The 15,918-nt window shown below is 39.2% G+C and overlaps 1 protein-coding gene across 1 annotated transcript in view; it reads right to left on the reverse strand.

Moving 5' to 3' along the window:
• Positions 1-15,918, reverse strand: part of si:dkey-225n22.4 (collagen alpha-1(XXI) chain) — a 52,295-nt gene that overhangs the window by 4,784 nt on the left and 31,593 nt on the right. Inside the window, exons 22-28 of the mRNA XM_061666291.1 lie at positions 14,600-14,671; positions 14,275-14,310; positions 11,303-11,347; positions 5,165-5,197; positions 3,490-3,645; positions 3,278-3,332; positions 215-409 (exon numbers count right to left, since the gene is read on the reverse strand). Of these exons, the coding sequence (XP_061522275.1) occupies positions 215-409; positions 3,278-3,332; positions 3,490-3,645; positions 5,165-5,197; positions 11,303-11,347; positions 14,275-14,310; positions 14,600-14,671 (592 nt within the window). The remainder of the gene's footprint in view (positions 1-214; positions 410-3,277; positions 3,333-3,489; positions 3,646-5,164; positions 5,198-11,302; positions 11,348-14,274; positions 14,311-14,599; positions 14,672-15,918) is intronic.

A 15,918-nucleotide genomic window follows, 5' to 3' on the forward strand; every position in this document is an offset into this window, starting at 1 on the left:
AAATTTGCCCAAGCTCTTGGTTTTCAGGAAGAGGTGTTGTCATTTATTGTTTTGCATTCGCCGTTGGGGAACTGAACATCTTCACTCAGACCTAAGCAAGTGGGTCAGACCACGCACTCAGAAGCATCATTGTGTAATACTTTTGATCTGTGACCAGGATTAATCTCTTAATATTGTACATTGGTGCCTAAAGGAGTCATTTCACACTGCTTACCTTTGAGGCCCGGAGAACCCTGCAATCCAGGAGTTCCAGGGTATCCTGGGGAGCCAGTGCTGCCAGGATATCCAGGGATTCCCATGGAGCCTTTGGGTCCTGGAGCACCTGTCTCACCAGGGGGGCCCTTCACGATATGGCAGGGTTCACACCACGCTGATGTATCCATGGTCCGGAGAAGTGCAGGGAGTTGAACTAAAAGGGCAAAGACAAACAAACAGTGCCTAAATAAACGTCAAATGACAACAATCTGTTTACAATCAGGAACCCCCCACCCCAAAAAAAAACCCCCAAAAAAACCTTTGTGTTTAGTTGAACACAAAGCTATTATTCTGTTTATGAACGACAACAGGTGGATACACATTTTCATTGTATCTTCTGCCATCTAATGGAAAAGCAGATAATTGTCCTACCTGTGACTATAAGCCACTGGCATAGATAGATGCACAAAGATACATTATTTGTCGTAAATAAATATGAATTCTTGGACCAATTAAATGAAATTGGATGATTTCACACTTGATGATATTTTACAGTGCAGTGGTTGGAAATCACTACAGACTAAACACATTTTTCATTTTCATAGATTACTATTTTTAGTGTTTCCAGATTTTAACGATGTTGTTTTTCCAAACCTTCCACTTTGAGACCCACTTTTAAATGTTTGTGTTTTCAGGCTCCAAAAGCCCGTTGTTGTGTAATTGAAGGGCCCAAACGAGTCAAGGCAATATTTATGCATTTTTAGTCCAATGGTGTCTTGTGAATAGCTACTTAAATCTCCAAACACAGTTTAAAGTCCATAAGAAACATAAACATAGTGAGAACCAGTTTACTGATCTTATTTATCATTCTCTTAAACTCTCCTTTTCTGTGCCACCAAACTTGAATGAGAAGCCAATCAGGATTCTGTTTACCATTCAGCCACAGTTAATTATGCGTTCCATCATTCCCCTCAAGGGTCTGCTGATGTTGGCTATCCACTTCCTGTCACTCAGGTGAAATGGGAGTGGATAAAGTTCTGTCGACTTAAGGTACAGCACTTTGAAAAAAAAAACTCTATTTATGTACAGAACATTAGAAGCATCTTCATTGACATAACTTTCAGAAGAACCTCTTCCATCCATTCTCCGTACTGCTTGTTCTTATTAGGGTCGCGGGTGAGCTGGAGTCTGTCCCGGCCAAGTTTGTGCGAGAGGTGGGGCACATGTAGACAAACGACCGTTCACACTCATATTCATAACTGCGGCCAATTTTGAATCTTCTATGAACCTAACATGCATGTTTTTGGAATGTGGAAGGAAGCTGAAGTATTTGGAGAAAACCCTCACAACCACCGGTGGGTAAATTGAAGACTCTAGTCTAAATCTTCCATAGATGGGAATGTACACTGTGTGACTGGACGAAGCAGTCTAGAAAATGGATTGATAGACGTTAATATAGTTCAGGGAGTTATGTTTCATGTACAATATAGAGAATATATATGTTGTAAATTGAAACACCAATGCATACACTCCATCACCTGTTACAAACAAACAACAGGTGTGCATGAATCACAGAGCGCACACAAAAATTCTCCATGCTGTCTCTCACTGTCTCACATTTCCAGGATAACCAATCCAAATCAACGACACAGCTGCCCCTCCTCACGTCGCTCTTGTTCTGTCATTCCTTCTTTTTGTCTCACCACGTCTATTCATTCAAGTTAATTGTGTCTGTTGAGACTTCCTTTGCAGCTGCTAGTTTGTAATGTAAGACGTCATTGGTATCCTACCCCCGAAATTTATGTATTTTTTAAAAACATCATTGTCATTATTCTGTCAACTTGTACTCAATCACAGTCTATGATACCAGCATTAGGAGAATCGTCATTTACAGTGTCAGTATGTAGCAAACGACTGTTTGTAAATCTCTGTAACATTATGGGATATTAGTGAGTGAAGGACGTGTGTTATTCATCATTCACGTTCAGAAAGTCAATTGCAATTTTGTAGTATTGCATTTCTTTTGCAGGGGGGAAGAAAGGCAAAGAAAAAGCAAAACACACCCCTAGGTCATCATTTGATGCTAGCGAAGCTGAAATCAAGTGTGGCACGCTGATGAGATTTTTGGATGCATGATGCATTATTACTGTATACCCCTTAAGCTTTGGTGGAACATTTATCGCTTTATGACACTCCCCTTCTCATCAAAAATGCTTTAAAAATGTTTTTAATTGTTATTAAAATGTTAAAGAACTGGAATTGTACTTCTGACAGTCATTTTGTCTGTTACCAAATGAATTTCAAAACGCTGCATCACAGTAAATTGCAAATATGCCCTTGAAGAGCTCTGAGTAGAATATCATACCATATCAATCATCATATTATTAATATGTTTCCTTGACACAATTACTACATTATTCATGGCATGTCCATGATATCAGTGTCAATCTTCTTGCAGTACTGCCAAATATTATGGAACCAATAAATGTGTTGGATTTTTGTCCAAATCTGTTGCTGCATCCATCCATCCATTTTCTGAGCCGCTTCTCCTCACTAAGGTCGCGGGTGTGCTGGAGCCTATCCCAGCTATCATCGGGCAGGAGGCGGGGTACACCCTGAAATGGTTGCCACCCAATCGCAGGGCACATACAAACAAACAACCATTCGCACTCCCATTAACACCTACGGGCAATTTAGAGACTTCAATTAACCTACCATGCATGTTTTGGGGATGTGGGAGGTAACCGGAGTGCCCGGAGAAAACCCACACAGGCACGGGGAGAACATGCAAACCCCACACAGACGGGGCCGGGTATTGAACCCCGGTCCTCAGAACTGTGAGGCATACGCTCTAACCAGTCGTCCACAGTGCCGCATTCTCTTGCTGCAATGAGTAAAAATAATTAGCATTTTGCATTCTATCCAGTCTTTCTGCAATTCATAAAATTATGTGCAATCTACAGTTTCCAATTCCTCTGTTACTGGAATGTTGGAATGTTGCATTTGATTTATTTGAATCTGTCTGAATCCTATTCCAACACTGACTTTTATACTGCACAGGGACATTAAAATGGATACTTACTGCGCAGGACATCAGTGCAGAGCTTGACAAGATGCTCATCCGATGCTGATTTGCCCTAAAAAAAAACAAAAAACAAACAGAACCAAATCTCAAACAAGCTACAGGTTTAAAAGATCTTAATCTTAATCGAGCCTTGACATTCACAGTGGAACCTTAGTGCCCCCAAACTTGACTTTTCAATTACTTAGATAGGAATAAACAAATTCACTCACTGGCTTTCCAGGAAATCCAGGCTGACCTGGTTGACCTGGCAGCCCGTCCAGGCCAGGAAATCCCCTTGGACCAACAGCACCCATGTGGCCATTGTGGCCCATATCCCCTTTCTTTCCCTCAGGCCCTCTTGGGCCCTCACCCCCTTTCAATCCTTTCTGAAGGAAGACAGATGAGAGAAAACCTTGTGTATAGTGATAGAACTTGTTTTTGCAGCAATTAATCAAAACGCAGATTTCAAGCTTTGAAATCCTCATTTTGTTTATTAATCTTTCATGAAACCTTCTGCAAGCCATAAATGGATTACATATAAAGTACTATGAAAAGTATTAGGCCACTCTAGCTTTGTTTTTTTCCAAAGAGCTTTTCAACAGCAGGAATTTTGACATAGTAAACAGCACAATAAACGGTAGGATGGATACAGTTAGGTTCCTGCACAATTTTGAAGAGGGTAAGGATCCGGATAAAAAGGTAAATTAAAAGAAATATAATTTCAAAGTTACAAAGGCATAATTGGAACAGTGCCCTCATCACAACTATAGTGACAGCCAATAAAAGTAGATGGACAATATAGTCCGATGACCTTGATGCCGTCATCATATGAATGGTAAAACGACAAATCTAATTAAAAGCACAGTACTGAAAATGTAAACTGCAGTTGTATTTAGTACTAATGCAAACGTGCAGTTTCACACTTAATGACAAGATTTACTTTAATTGGGCTCTTTGTATCTCTTTTTTTATATAAATACTTCTCTATCTACCATCCATTATATCGTGTGGGTGATGATGACATATTGGGTACGGTGACCCGTTGCTCACTTACATGAGACAGGGTCACTCCATAAAAACAAGGTAATTTTGTTTCTCATATCAATTATATCGTTATCATATAATATTGCAATAATGTCATATCACGAGTTACTATGTTATTCGCACCCCCACTAGGAATGTGAGCATTTCTCATAATCACATTAAAAAGCCATTCGAAACCCCACACACTTAGACGCCAGACAACAAAAGTATATCAATACTTCTGTTAGGTGGATCGAGAGTGAAATATCGATACTCTGATATCAGCCTTCCTGATGCAAAAAAAAAAAATCAAATTTTTTTTTTTTTTTTTTTTACGCAAACCTCAAGCGGTGGTGACAAACCAACTAAAATAGTACCACAGACAATTCGAAAACTAAATCAGGCTCCATTCAGGTTGTAGTTTAACATGTAATTTCACAATTTCCACTGAAATTTCTGCATTTAACCACTTAACTACCAACCTAATAGGTTTTTTTCTTCGTTCATAAAATGGTTATGTAATGGTAAAAAAGCCTGCAGTGGTTATTTGGAGGAAATGTGTGTTTTATACATCTTCAACAAATCAGACAGCAGGTTCATAACTGGGGGACGCTGTAACTCCATAAATGTTTCATACTGCAGACAGTACAGTAAGTGCATGCTATTTCAAATGCGTTTGGCTTTGGAAAGAATGCTATTGTGATGTATATTTATGCCCGGGGGGGGGGGTGGGGTTCGATTTCCCCAGGCCCCAGGCCTGAAGGTATTGGCTCTGTAAGTCTTCCAAAGAAGCTGCACACAAGCTTGTCAGGGCTCTTCACTGTGGGGCAGAATGAGAGAGAATGGATTATATCTAATACCGCAAAGTCTAATTTGACATACCTCTCCTTCCCTTCCACTGGGTCCCACTTGGCCCTGATGTAAAAAAGAAAAGAGAGCAGAGAGGATGGGGATGAAAAAAGAAAAAGAGGAAGAAATGGAGAAACATTAGAAATGAGTGCTTACATATCAAAGGCTGAGACAGAGTGTCAGAGGAGCGATGCTCACAGCTCTGCATTGGTGATGCAGAGCTGCTCTTTTTCCCCCTGTCAAAGCCCTTGGCTTACACAACGTTTTAGATTGCTTATTCCAATGCAATCTCAAACACTCCTTTTGTACTTGCTGTAACGTAATGAAAAAATGCATTCGTGAATCTTTTATTCCTTGGAAAGCACCATCTGCCGGTAACACCAATTCGTAAAGGCTGTTTTGCAGAATTAAACACTTTAACATATATCTAAGACTCTCAGAGTGTTCAATTTCCCCTCCAAATGCCTTTTTTTAAACAAATCCTTTCTGAAGGCAGTGTCATGTTTCACAAATGATTGTTGCCTCAGTTGAGGCCCTTTTATTCACAAGCATGGGTAGCAAACATTATTTGGATTAGCAATGATATTGCAAGAGGAAATAATATCACATAGCAAATCAAAGCTTGCAAATTACATTTTTCTAAACAGGCCCCATGGCGAGTCATTTTATCCATCCAAGTGCTGAACGAAGAAAATAAGCTTTGTCTGTTCAAAGTATTTAAAAGTGTCTTTGGAGATTACTTTTTAGATTAGATGTTTAATGAACCAATATGTGGCAACAGTTTGGTAGCGAACACTGAGGCAAGTTCACTTTGTTGCTGTGCTGTCCTGAATTTAATTTTGAGCACGATGCGTCCTGTCTCCTTTGATGTAAAATATAAAAAAAAGGTGATACTGGATCTTAATAGCTAAAAAGGAGGTAATGTTGCATCTAATACAGAAAGTCTTTATGGATCCATGGGAAATAAATGCAGTAAAATCCCATTGAATCAAAGCAAAACTGCATAAACAAATTACATGTTTCAATTATATTTGTAACAGCAGCCAAAAATGTTAAAAGTGACTCTCTGTTCAATTTGATTTTATTTAACAAAATGCCAATATCTGTGTCAGATCAGGGTAAAACCTGGCTGGACATTACAGCTTCTGGACCTGCAATACAAATTGAACATTTTGAGCTATAAAATGTTATAACTTTTGACCGAGCTTATGTTTGCTGATTAGAAATAAAAAGGCTATCTTGTGGAAATTGCATTCCAAAGGGATACGTGTGTTTTGATTATGTTAGTTTGTTGCAGATTTTGTTCTGTTTTGTGCAGACCACAGGCGTCTTTGGAACATTAACATGCTGGGTTTATAACAGTATTTTAAAATTATGACTATTTTGAATGGGAGGAAAATATATTATCATTATTATTATGTGTTACAATATAATTCTTTTATATTATTCAACTTTTTTTGGTGAAAGCAAATCATGCTTGTCAACCTCTGTGACTTTTGCTAAAATCTGTACCCAAATTCCAAATTTTCATAATAATAAACAATAATGTTGAGATATTGCATTTTTCTGTTACCAAACACTTCTTCTACAGTAACTTAAACAATACTTAAACAAACTATTATCCTTGTCTCCTGATTTCAAAACTAGTTGGTAATATGGTAATAATATGATTTGGTGATTAAACATTTCACTGTTCTAATGGGCCTCTGAGGGAAATCATAACTACAATGCAATACAAACTACAAAAATTAGTTCGACACCCCTGTTTTAAAGGAAAACACAAAATCCTTTGTCAAAAATCGATCAAAAAAAGCTCAAAATACTAAGGCGCATGAGGAACAACATCAAACAGCTGACGAGGACCCAACAAAGAAGAAGGTATGAAACTGTAAATGGGACACAAACTACAGTGGTCCTGACTGTGGAAGTTGTGAAGAGGTAAAGGTGTACGTCACGCTCTGACATACAGTACTTGGGTTAATTTGTTTACATTTCCTGCGTCATCATCTACAGAGTTGAGGCTCATTTATTGAGCTGGGTCAATGCAGCATAGGTGACGTGGGAATAGGCATTATGCCTGCAGACTGAGGAGTTAACAGGCCAAGGGTGTGCTGACAAAAACCTTTGAAATTTTCTTAGGGACTCTGATTCCAATATGGCCTAGACAGTGTCACTAAGTGTCAGAAATGTGGCCTGTATGAATGTCTCCTTCCATTTCAATGCTGGTAACGTGAATTTCTTGCTAGTCTGCTGGGTCGATAGTTACGATTGGGTCCTTCTTCTACAGTATGTGATGTGGTGAAAGCAGAGGCCAGTGAGCCCAAATGCAGTAAAGCAGTCAGGAGATCAAACTTACTTTAACCACTTTTTCGTCATAATTAAACAAAAAGACACTGGGCGGATACAACATAGCATTTTTGATTGGCCGTTACGTTGCAGTTCTGCGACGCCGTTCACCTGCAAATTTCAAATCACAGCAAAACTAGCTGATGACAGTCAGCCAATCATGAAAACTAGTTGTAAAACCCCACACGCTGGCCCACAGTTCATTCGTGTTCGGCCGCCCTTTGTGCCACTTTTGCTGGAGACTACAAGCTCAGTGACGAATCAAAGGACAAGGGATTGCTGGGAAGCCACAAGGGAAACGAAGTAGCCAACACAGGAAGAGCAGAGTTGACCAAGGGGAGACAATGACAAGGAACAGACACGGGAGGCAAAAACCCACAAGAAACGAAAAAAAAACACATAACTCCAGATATCATCCATTTTCTACGCCGCTTATCCTCATTAGGGTCGCAGGTGTATTGGAGCCTATCCGAGCTGACTTCGGGCAAGTGGTGAGATACGCTGGACTGGATGCTAGCCAATTGTAGGGCACATTCAGACAAAAAAAGCATTCAGATTCACATTGACACAAAAGGACAATTTAGAGTCTTCAATTAACCTACCATGCATGTTTTTGGAATGTGGGAGGAAACCGGATTGCCTGGAGAAATCTCACGAAAGCACGGGGAAAACATGCAAACTCTGCACAGGAAGGTCAGAGACCAGATATGAATCCATGACCTCAGAACTGTGGAGTGGTCGTGTTAACCAGTCATCCACCGTGCCGCCACTTCAGATGTCAATGCAATATAAAACAAAGTCTGAAACACATGCAAATAAACCTTCCCGTTTTTAGTTGATCTTTCTCTTTTTTGCTTGCGGCCCAAAAGTACGTGAGATGCCATGTGAATCAGGCCCAACTTTTGATGATTCAAAATCACACACAGCGGGGCACCGGAAAACTGAACAAGCTCAGCAGCCCCCTCCCACAGTTGGCAAGCAAAAACACTTCAGGCGGGAATGGTCCACTCTGTTCTCATTTGTTCCAAAGTCCGAACAAAATGTAACTTGTAACCGTAACCCAAACGAGGACAAAAGGATCCATATTATTTCATGTATGGCTGAGTGCTTCTATGATATTTCTTTGAAATATATGTATCATCTACTATTCCAAATAAACAAATGATCATTTATAGTTTTTCTTTCATATATCTTATCTCTGATGGAGTAGTGCTACACTCGCCTGACTTTGGTGCTAGCAGCATGGGTTCAGTTCCCACTCAGTGACGGTGTGAATGTGAGTGCGAATGGTTGTCCGTGTCGATGTGTGCCCGGCGACTGACTGGTGACCAGTTCTGGGTGTAGTCCGCCTTTCGCCCAAATTCAGCTGGGATGGGCCCGCGAGCCGAATCACGATAAGTGGTGTTGAGAATGGATGGATGGATATATCATAAACAAGCATAACTTTTATACTTGTACCAATAAAATCTCATTTGGACCCAAGTTTCGTAATAGAAGGGATGTAGATATTATGTTATGCAACCAATGGTCAAATGTAATGGGAAGTGATTGAAACAATATACTGTAGTGTACAAATTATAACAAAAACCACAAAGTTGCACATGCAAACATGAACAAATAAATCCTGAAGTCTCTATCGGCATCGTTTTGTTGTCACGTGGCTAGACATTTTTAAAGGAAAAAAAGTTTTCAGCTGGCCTCTCTGTTGTGTTTTGGCTTTGTGGAATTGTGTTCTCCTTTAGGACCTTGTAGAGTCTATGAGTCTGTCTTGGAATAATATTTTGGACATTTCACAACTGACTTACCACATTGTTTTAAAAATGCAATATTTCGAAAAGATTATGAATATTGTTATTATAGTCATTGCAGCTTAGAAGACAAAAGTCCTGTTTTCTTTCTGGAAAACCAGGCACTGCCGAGCCCTACTTATTCTACCCCGTGGGAATTAGGAAGTCTTTTGGAAGACAAATCGTCATGCACGTTGCAGCAGTGACACATTTGTGATTCACTGCTGATATGTTTGACTTTGGGAGTTTGCTGCATGGAGGCTGTGCTGCTCCCAACACTGACTTAACAGAGTCAACATTTAACCTGCACACTGAGAAATATAATTGCTTTACATTTCTCAAGTGTCACCGGCCAGATTACACAACTATGTCTCCATGTGACACAAACTACAGTGGCTCACACACACGCGCACAGACACACACACACACACACACACACACACACACTTGCACACGCACTATGATTGGATTCATTGCCTAATCCTTCTCGGGGGATGTGAAGATCAATACCCCAGTAATCAATACTTGGACTCTGTCTCAAATGGAACTTATTCAGTGTCATTAGGAAAATAATGAAATAAAAATCTTGGCTTGGAAGTTGGAAATTGCAGATCACACAGAAATGTGTATCATCATAACGCCACAAGTTATCGACAGTGATGGCATACATAAGCATGTTTCAACATTCTACTGTATTTTCACTCACCAGTCCAAGCTGTTCTAGGGGAAAGCATCTTGAAAAATTCTTTATATTACAATTTGACCGTATCAAATACAGTGGTGCCTTAAGATACAAGTTTAATTTGTCCAGTCACCACACTCGTAACTCAAAACACTTGTATCTAAAATCATCTTTCACCCTTCAAATGAATGGAAATGCCATTAAGCCATTCCAGCCTCTGCCCGAAAAAAGTAAAAATATCTCTCTGCAATATTGTACTTGATAAAAACAGAGTAATAACATAATTAAATAGAATGTAAAGAATTAAACAGTTTGTGCATTATGATTTAATGCTGCAATTCATTCCATTGTGCTGCTCCTTCTGGTGTGCATGTCTTCGTATAATACAGTCATGCAGACACAAACGAGGAAGACTCGTACATCTTCTACTACTACTACTGTACGTGACTCAGTAAGATGGTGTAATATTAGTCATTTTTCGTAGAGGATAAAGAAAATTTGCCTCTGTCTACATGTGTTGCTTCATCGTTTGTGATCAAATATCTGTTGCTTAAATCATGCTAACCTTTAGCATGTCAGCGGCACTTTCCATTATATGTTAGCGTTAAGCTAACGGGCTGTTAAGGCAATGTTGTTGCACTTGTATCTCAAGGCACCACTGTCGTACTTATCGTATTGTAAGCGTACCTGGTCAGACAGGAACAAATACGAGCCAGTTCTGAACAATCTTAAATAATCAGACTAGATTTAGGAATGGCAATCAGGTTATCATCATAAAATGTATAACTATTAATAATATTCATATTCATACTGGATGATTAATGCTTTCTATTCCCTGAGGAGATGATGAAGATCCAATATTGTCACACATCTGTCACACAGTCTTGGGTATAGTGCCTTGCTCAAGGGCATGTCAGCAGTGGTTTGGGAAAAGACTATATTTCTCCAATAACCAGTCAAATCCCCATAATATAACTGTGGGGTTTTGTGTTCGTTGTTAGTTTTGTTTTATGGCTTGTTTTTATTTTTACATTTTGAACAGACAGAGTGGAAAAAAAGAAACACTCCATGATTTGGGCTCAGCACGGGCACGGTCACTGCTTGGACTGGATTCTGGGTAGAAATATGATCCCCAAGCCAAATTAAAAGGCTGTAACTCCCAAATCAGGTCTTGAAGCCAAGACATTGTTCTTGTGCAGGATTTGCCTCATCCCCGTGCCCATGTGCACACACTTGTTCTCCATAAACGCATTAGGATTCACACAAACACACATTCCCATTTCAGTCCCTCTGCAGCAGCTACAAAAACATAAAGTTTACTGTCACCTAGTGGAAGCAGAAGAAGCCCAGACTTACAGGTATAGCAGGAGTCCCTGGCTCTCCATCTCTCCCTCGGTCCCCCTGAAAAGAGACACATCACAATTAAGGTAAAAGTTTGTGTCTGTTTGTTTACATCCTACGTGAATTTCTTCTTGTGTTGTTTCGTGCGTGTGTGTGTGTGTGTGTGTGTAGATGAGACTGAATGCATACAACAACGGATGGAAGTGTGTGTGTACATGTGTGTGTGTGCACACGTGTGTGTTTGTGTGTGGGTGTCAGAGAGACAGAAAGAGGAGAAAAGGTCATGCTTACCTCTCGCAACCAATAAGAGAACCCCACAGAGAGAAGGGATAGAAGTAGCTAGCAGTGACCTTTAACAAACCCGACTCTTTCTATCTTGTATGTGACTTACAAAAGACACATCCGCAAGCCCTGATACTCACTACTCCCTCCTCCACCCCCCTGGGCCAGCACACTCTTCACCATTCGTGCATATAGAGTGCAGAAAGTGAATCAGAACATTCATCACGTGCTTTGATTGCTATATTTGGAGCGTGGTCGACTAAAAGGTTGATCGGAATCCTGTGGCATTGGGATCGTTCCAGAATTGGAGGACAATTAAGGCACCAACATGTTTGAATTTATTTTGTATTTTATTATGTTTTTAAGAAAAACAGACAGTAAATCATCATATAATTGCATTCATCCAGCTTATCCATCAATGGTACATATTTAATGAGATATTTTAGTTGTCATAAAATGTATTTTGCTGTGTTTGATATGATAACTCTGATATGATAATGATAATCAGGCACCTGAAAAACACATATTTTAAAAATATTGCAGAAGAAATCCTTTACAATAAATAAAGTGAAACTAATTGAATACTAATTGAACTTCAGTACCACTCTAATTACAGTGAAAATCCATGCTAATGTTAGAGTTTTTGCTCAAGACAACATGCAATGTTTGTTAGCTGCTATGCTAATTTTAGCTATCTAACAAAACAAAAAATTATATGAATGTCTGTTTGTACTGGTTTGATGACACCCTCCATTACTGCTGAATTTGTTGGGGGGAAAACAGAAGAGAAAATGTAACTTGATGATCATTTCTGCTGAGTCATGTCCCTCACTTTTTTTGTCTTCCTCGAGATGGCGAAAAAGGTTTTAGGAGCAGACTTGTTCGTATGTTGAGACATCTTCAGACACATTCGCGTAATACTCACATATCTTATTCAAGAAAATGTTTCAACAATGACAAGGAGGACATAAACAAAATCAGACCAAAAACCTCCTCAAAACTTATTTTATTTGTTATAATTTTGATATGTACGCTAAGTTGGTCATCGAGAGAAAGGGACAAGTAAAGAAGGCCATTTTAGGGGGTGCTCAATAGCTATTTGGTATTCTAAATAATATTTAGGAAGGTGTCTCAGAACAAGTATTATTTACACAACAAGTGCATGATTTAGTATTTTGGGATTTTATGGGGGGAACAGAAAAGGTGCTCAATTTCTGGAATTACCCACGTACAGTTTATGTGTTCATGCTCAGCTCCTCTGCAACAGTGATGAACTAAATGTGCCCAACTGTAGCTCATGAATGGAAATTCAGCAATCAGCCAGAAATGGAATGCAATCGCCTTACACATCAGCATGCATATGTCATGGACACATGTATCAGTTGGAATGGAGTAATGCATCATCAGTCTCATTTTAAGTGCAATAATATTGTTGGTTCACTGCCCTGTTGCCATGGTTTGATGTGAGGCTTTCATATACAGGAGAAGGAGTTCAAAAATACTGCATATAGAGAGCTGATCAAAAGTAAAGCCAAAAGACCTCAACTGCCTCCCGGTGGCTGGCTGCGGTATAAAGTCAGTCATTCCCCCTGCCAATGTTGCCAGATGGGAAATTTTAACATCTAAATTGTTGAGTTTGAGGAGGATTTATTTTTTTCCATGCTTTATTTCAATTGTTAAACGTCCATTTTTCACCAATAATTCAAATAAATAAATAAATAAATTGGGGGGTGGGATGAAGCAATGGATAAAATACTTGTTGCTGTAGAGGAATGTATATTCTTCTGTTAGCGAGCTGCTGCTTTTAAAGCTAAGAAGAGTTCTAAAACCACTGTTCCGGAACAGCCATTGTCTGTTGAAAACCATTAAAAAGTTTGCAGACTCAACTTCCATATGATGCATGTCAGCATACCCAGTATATTTTGCCTTTGGAATTTTGAGGTATCCATTGGGGAAATTCAAATATATCCACAGCTCAATCATACTGTACATTTGAAAACATTGCAAACATGAATGAGCAATATTTGGAACATTCCTGCTGTTTCACTCTTTATTGTTAGAGTTTGAGTCAACAAAAGTGTCCAATAACACTTGATAGAATCGTTAGATATGCCACTTTATGGATAAAAAGTCACAATAGGTGTCTAAATACTTGCTAAATACAGTGACAAAGTCACAAAGTTGACCTTGAGGACATTATGCAGTAGAGGGGTCGAGGTGATATTTGGCTCATTTGAATGAGACAGGGCGACTCCATAAAAACATCCATCCATCCATCCATTGTCAACACCGCTTATCCTGGTTAGGGTCGCGGGGCGCTGGAGCCTATCCCAGCTGACTTCGGGCGAAAGGCGGGCTACACCCTGAACTGGTCGCCAGACAGTAGCAGGGCACATATAGACACGGACAACCATTCGCACTCACATTCACACCGTCACTGAGTGGGAACTGATCCCACGCTGCCCGCACCAAAGTCAGGCGAGTGCACCACTACACCATCAGTGACTTTCCATAAAACCATGCTACATAAATTATTTTTGGGGTATTTTGACAAAAACATGTCAGAGACATTATTGGGACACCTGGGAACTGTTTTAGATTGGGCAGAATCCTAATATGTCTTAGTTTAGTTACAGGATGTATGACTGCTTTAGGTCTTCTTCGATAAAATATGAGTAATATTTAAAAAAAAAAAAAAATTTTACCTTATTTCCTTTTGGGCCTGTCTTTCCCACCTCTCCCTATGGAAAATATTTATGTTAATTCCTAGAATAACAATACAAAGAAAACAAACTATAGTATTAAAACAGACGGAATTAATATGGTTTACAGCGCATTTGGTGCAATGCATAATGATGACGTTAAGCTGCAGTAATGTCATTAAAGTAAAAAGGATAATACACAACATAGAATACTGAAAAATGTAGACGCCTCATGGCAAACCAATAAATTATTCAACTTTGGAATTTTTGCCTATCTTTTACTTAAGGCTAAAACATTTTGCTTATGTCTATTGTTAGGGACTCTTACCCAATGACCTTTGTACCCCGGGTGCCCAGGGGCACCTGGTAGCCCTGGAAACCCCGTCTCCCCTGTTGACCCCTGGAAATGTAAAAGGGATTCAGGCAAAGGCATTTAAAAACATCTGGATTGTAAATTGACCATTTGTCAAAACTGAATGGAATCCAAAAGCACTGAGCTTTACTTGTACATTATACTGCATTTCTTCCCAACCACCATTAGTATGCCGTGGGAAATTATCAAAGTTCGTTTCATTCATTTATTTAAAAAAAAAAAAAGAATGTATCTTTGTTCTTTTATATATTCCAGAAAATTATAGTTAAAGGAAGAACAATTAAATGCTAGTTCACTAAATGGCAGACGATACAAGCACCTGTGTTTCGACCTGTTGTCATTCATACAACAGGATAATAGTTTTGTGTTCAACTAAACAGATCCAGATTTCACACTTTGTTAGTAAATTTGGGAGTAAATTGGTACGAGATTGCCTTTTTCGCAACATTTCTATTGGTGGGTGGGCACGATGGAGTGTGTGGTCATAAAATCTGTCTCGCGGGGTATCAAAGGAGTCTATAGTTTCCTTCCACATTAAAAACAAATTCATGTTAGGTTAATTGAAGAGTCTAAACCTCCCATAGAAGTGAATGGAATTGTTCATCTGATGTGGCTTGTGATTGACTGGGGAGCAGTCCAGAGTGGGCCCTACCTCTCCCTCAAAGTCATCCGTAACAGACTCCAGCTCACCTCTAACCCTAGAAAATGGATGAATGGATGGATACTTGATATGCAGGATGTGGGATACATTGACATTTAGCGCATTTGAAATTAAAATGCAATACACTTTACAATTGCCTGACTAACGTACAAATACTGTACTCGGAGGCAACCAAAGGTGATTGTGATCAATCTATCAAACAAGTAGCCAACCAAAATAATGAAGGGACAATGAAAGTACAGTTGATGTTTAAAAGTGAAACTTAACTGCAGGCAATGGTAAACCGGCATTTGATGCTTTATTTATAACACATATATACAGTATTTGCAGAATGGGAAAGCAAGCAGATTGGTGGAGTTATCATAACCCGTAGCAGCAAGAGCCACTATCGAAGTCGTGCTTTTAGCTTTTTAAGCAGTGTGATATAAAAGGTGAAATATGTGGCAATGACAAGTCGTTGTTGTCAATGAGCTAGTTTGCTCATTCGTATTATTTTAGTTTGGGAAATATGAGCTTTTTTAATGGTGTTAGCTAAAACACGGACACTATATTTGCCATTTGATTTGTAACAGACGCATTTAAAATGTTAAAATAACACCTTAGCACTATTTTA

The sequence above is a fragment of the Phycodurus eques genome, chromosome 21 (genome assembly GCF_024500275.1).
Source record: "Phycodurus eques isolate BA_2022a chromosome 21, UOR_Pequ_1.1, whole genome shotgun sequence".
Taxonomy (NCBI): domain Eukaryota; kingdom Metazoa; phylum Chordata; class Actinopteri; order Syngnathiformes; family Syngnathidae; genus Phycodurus; species Phycodurus eques.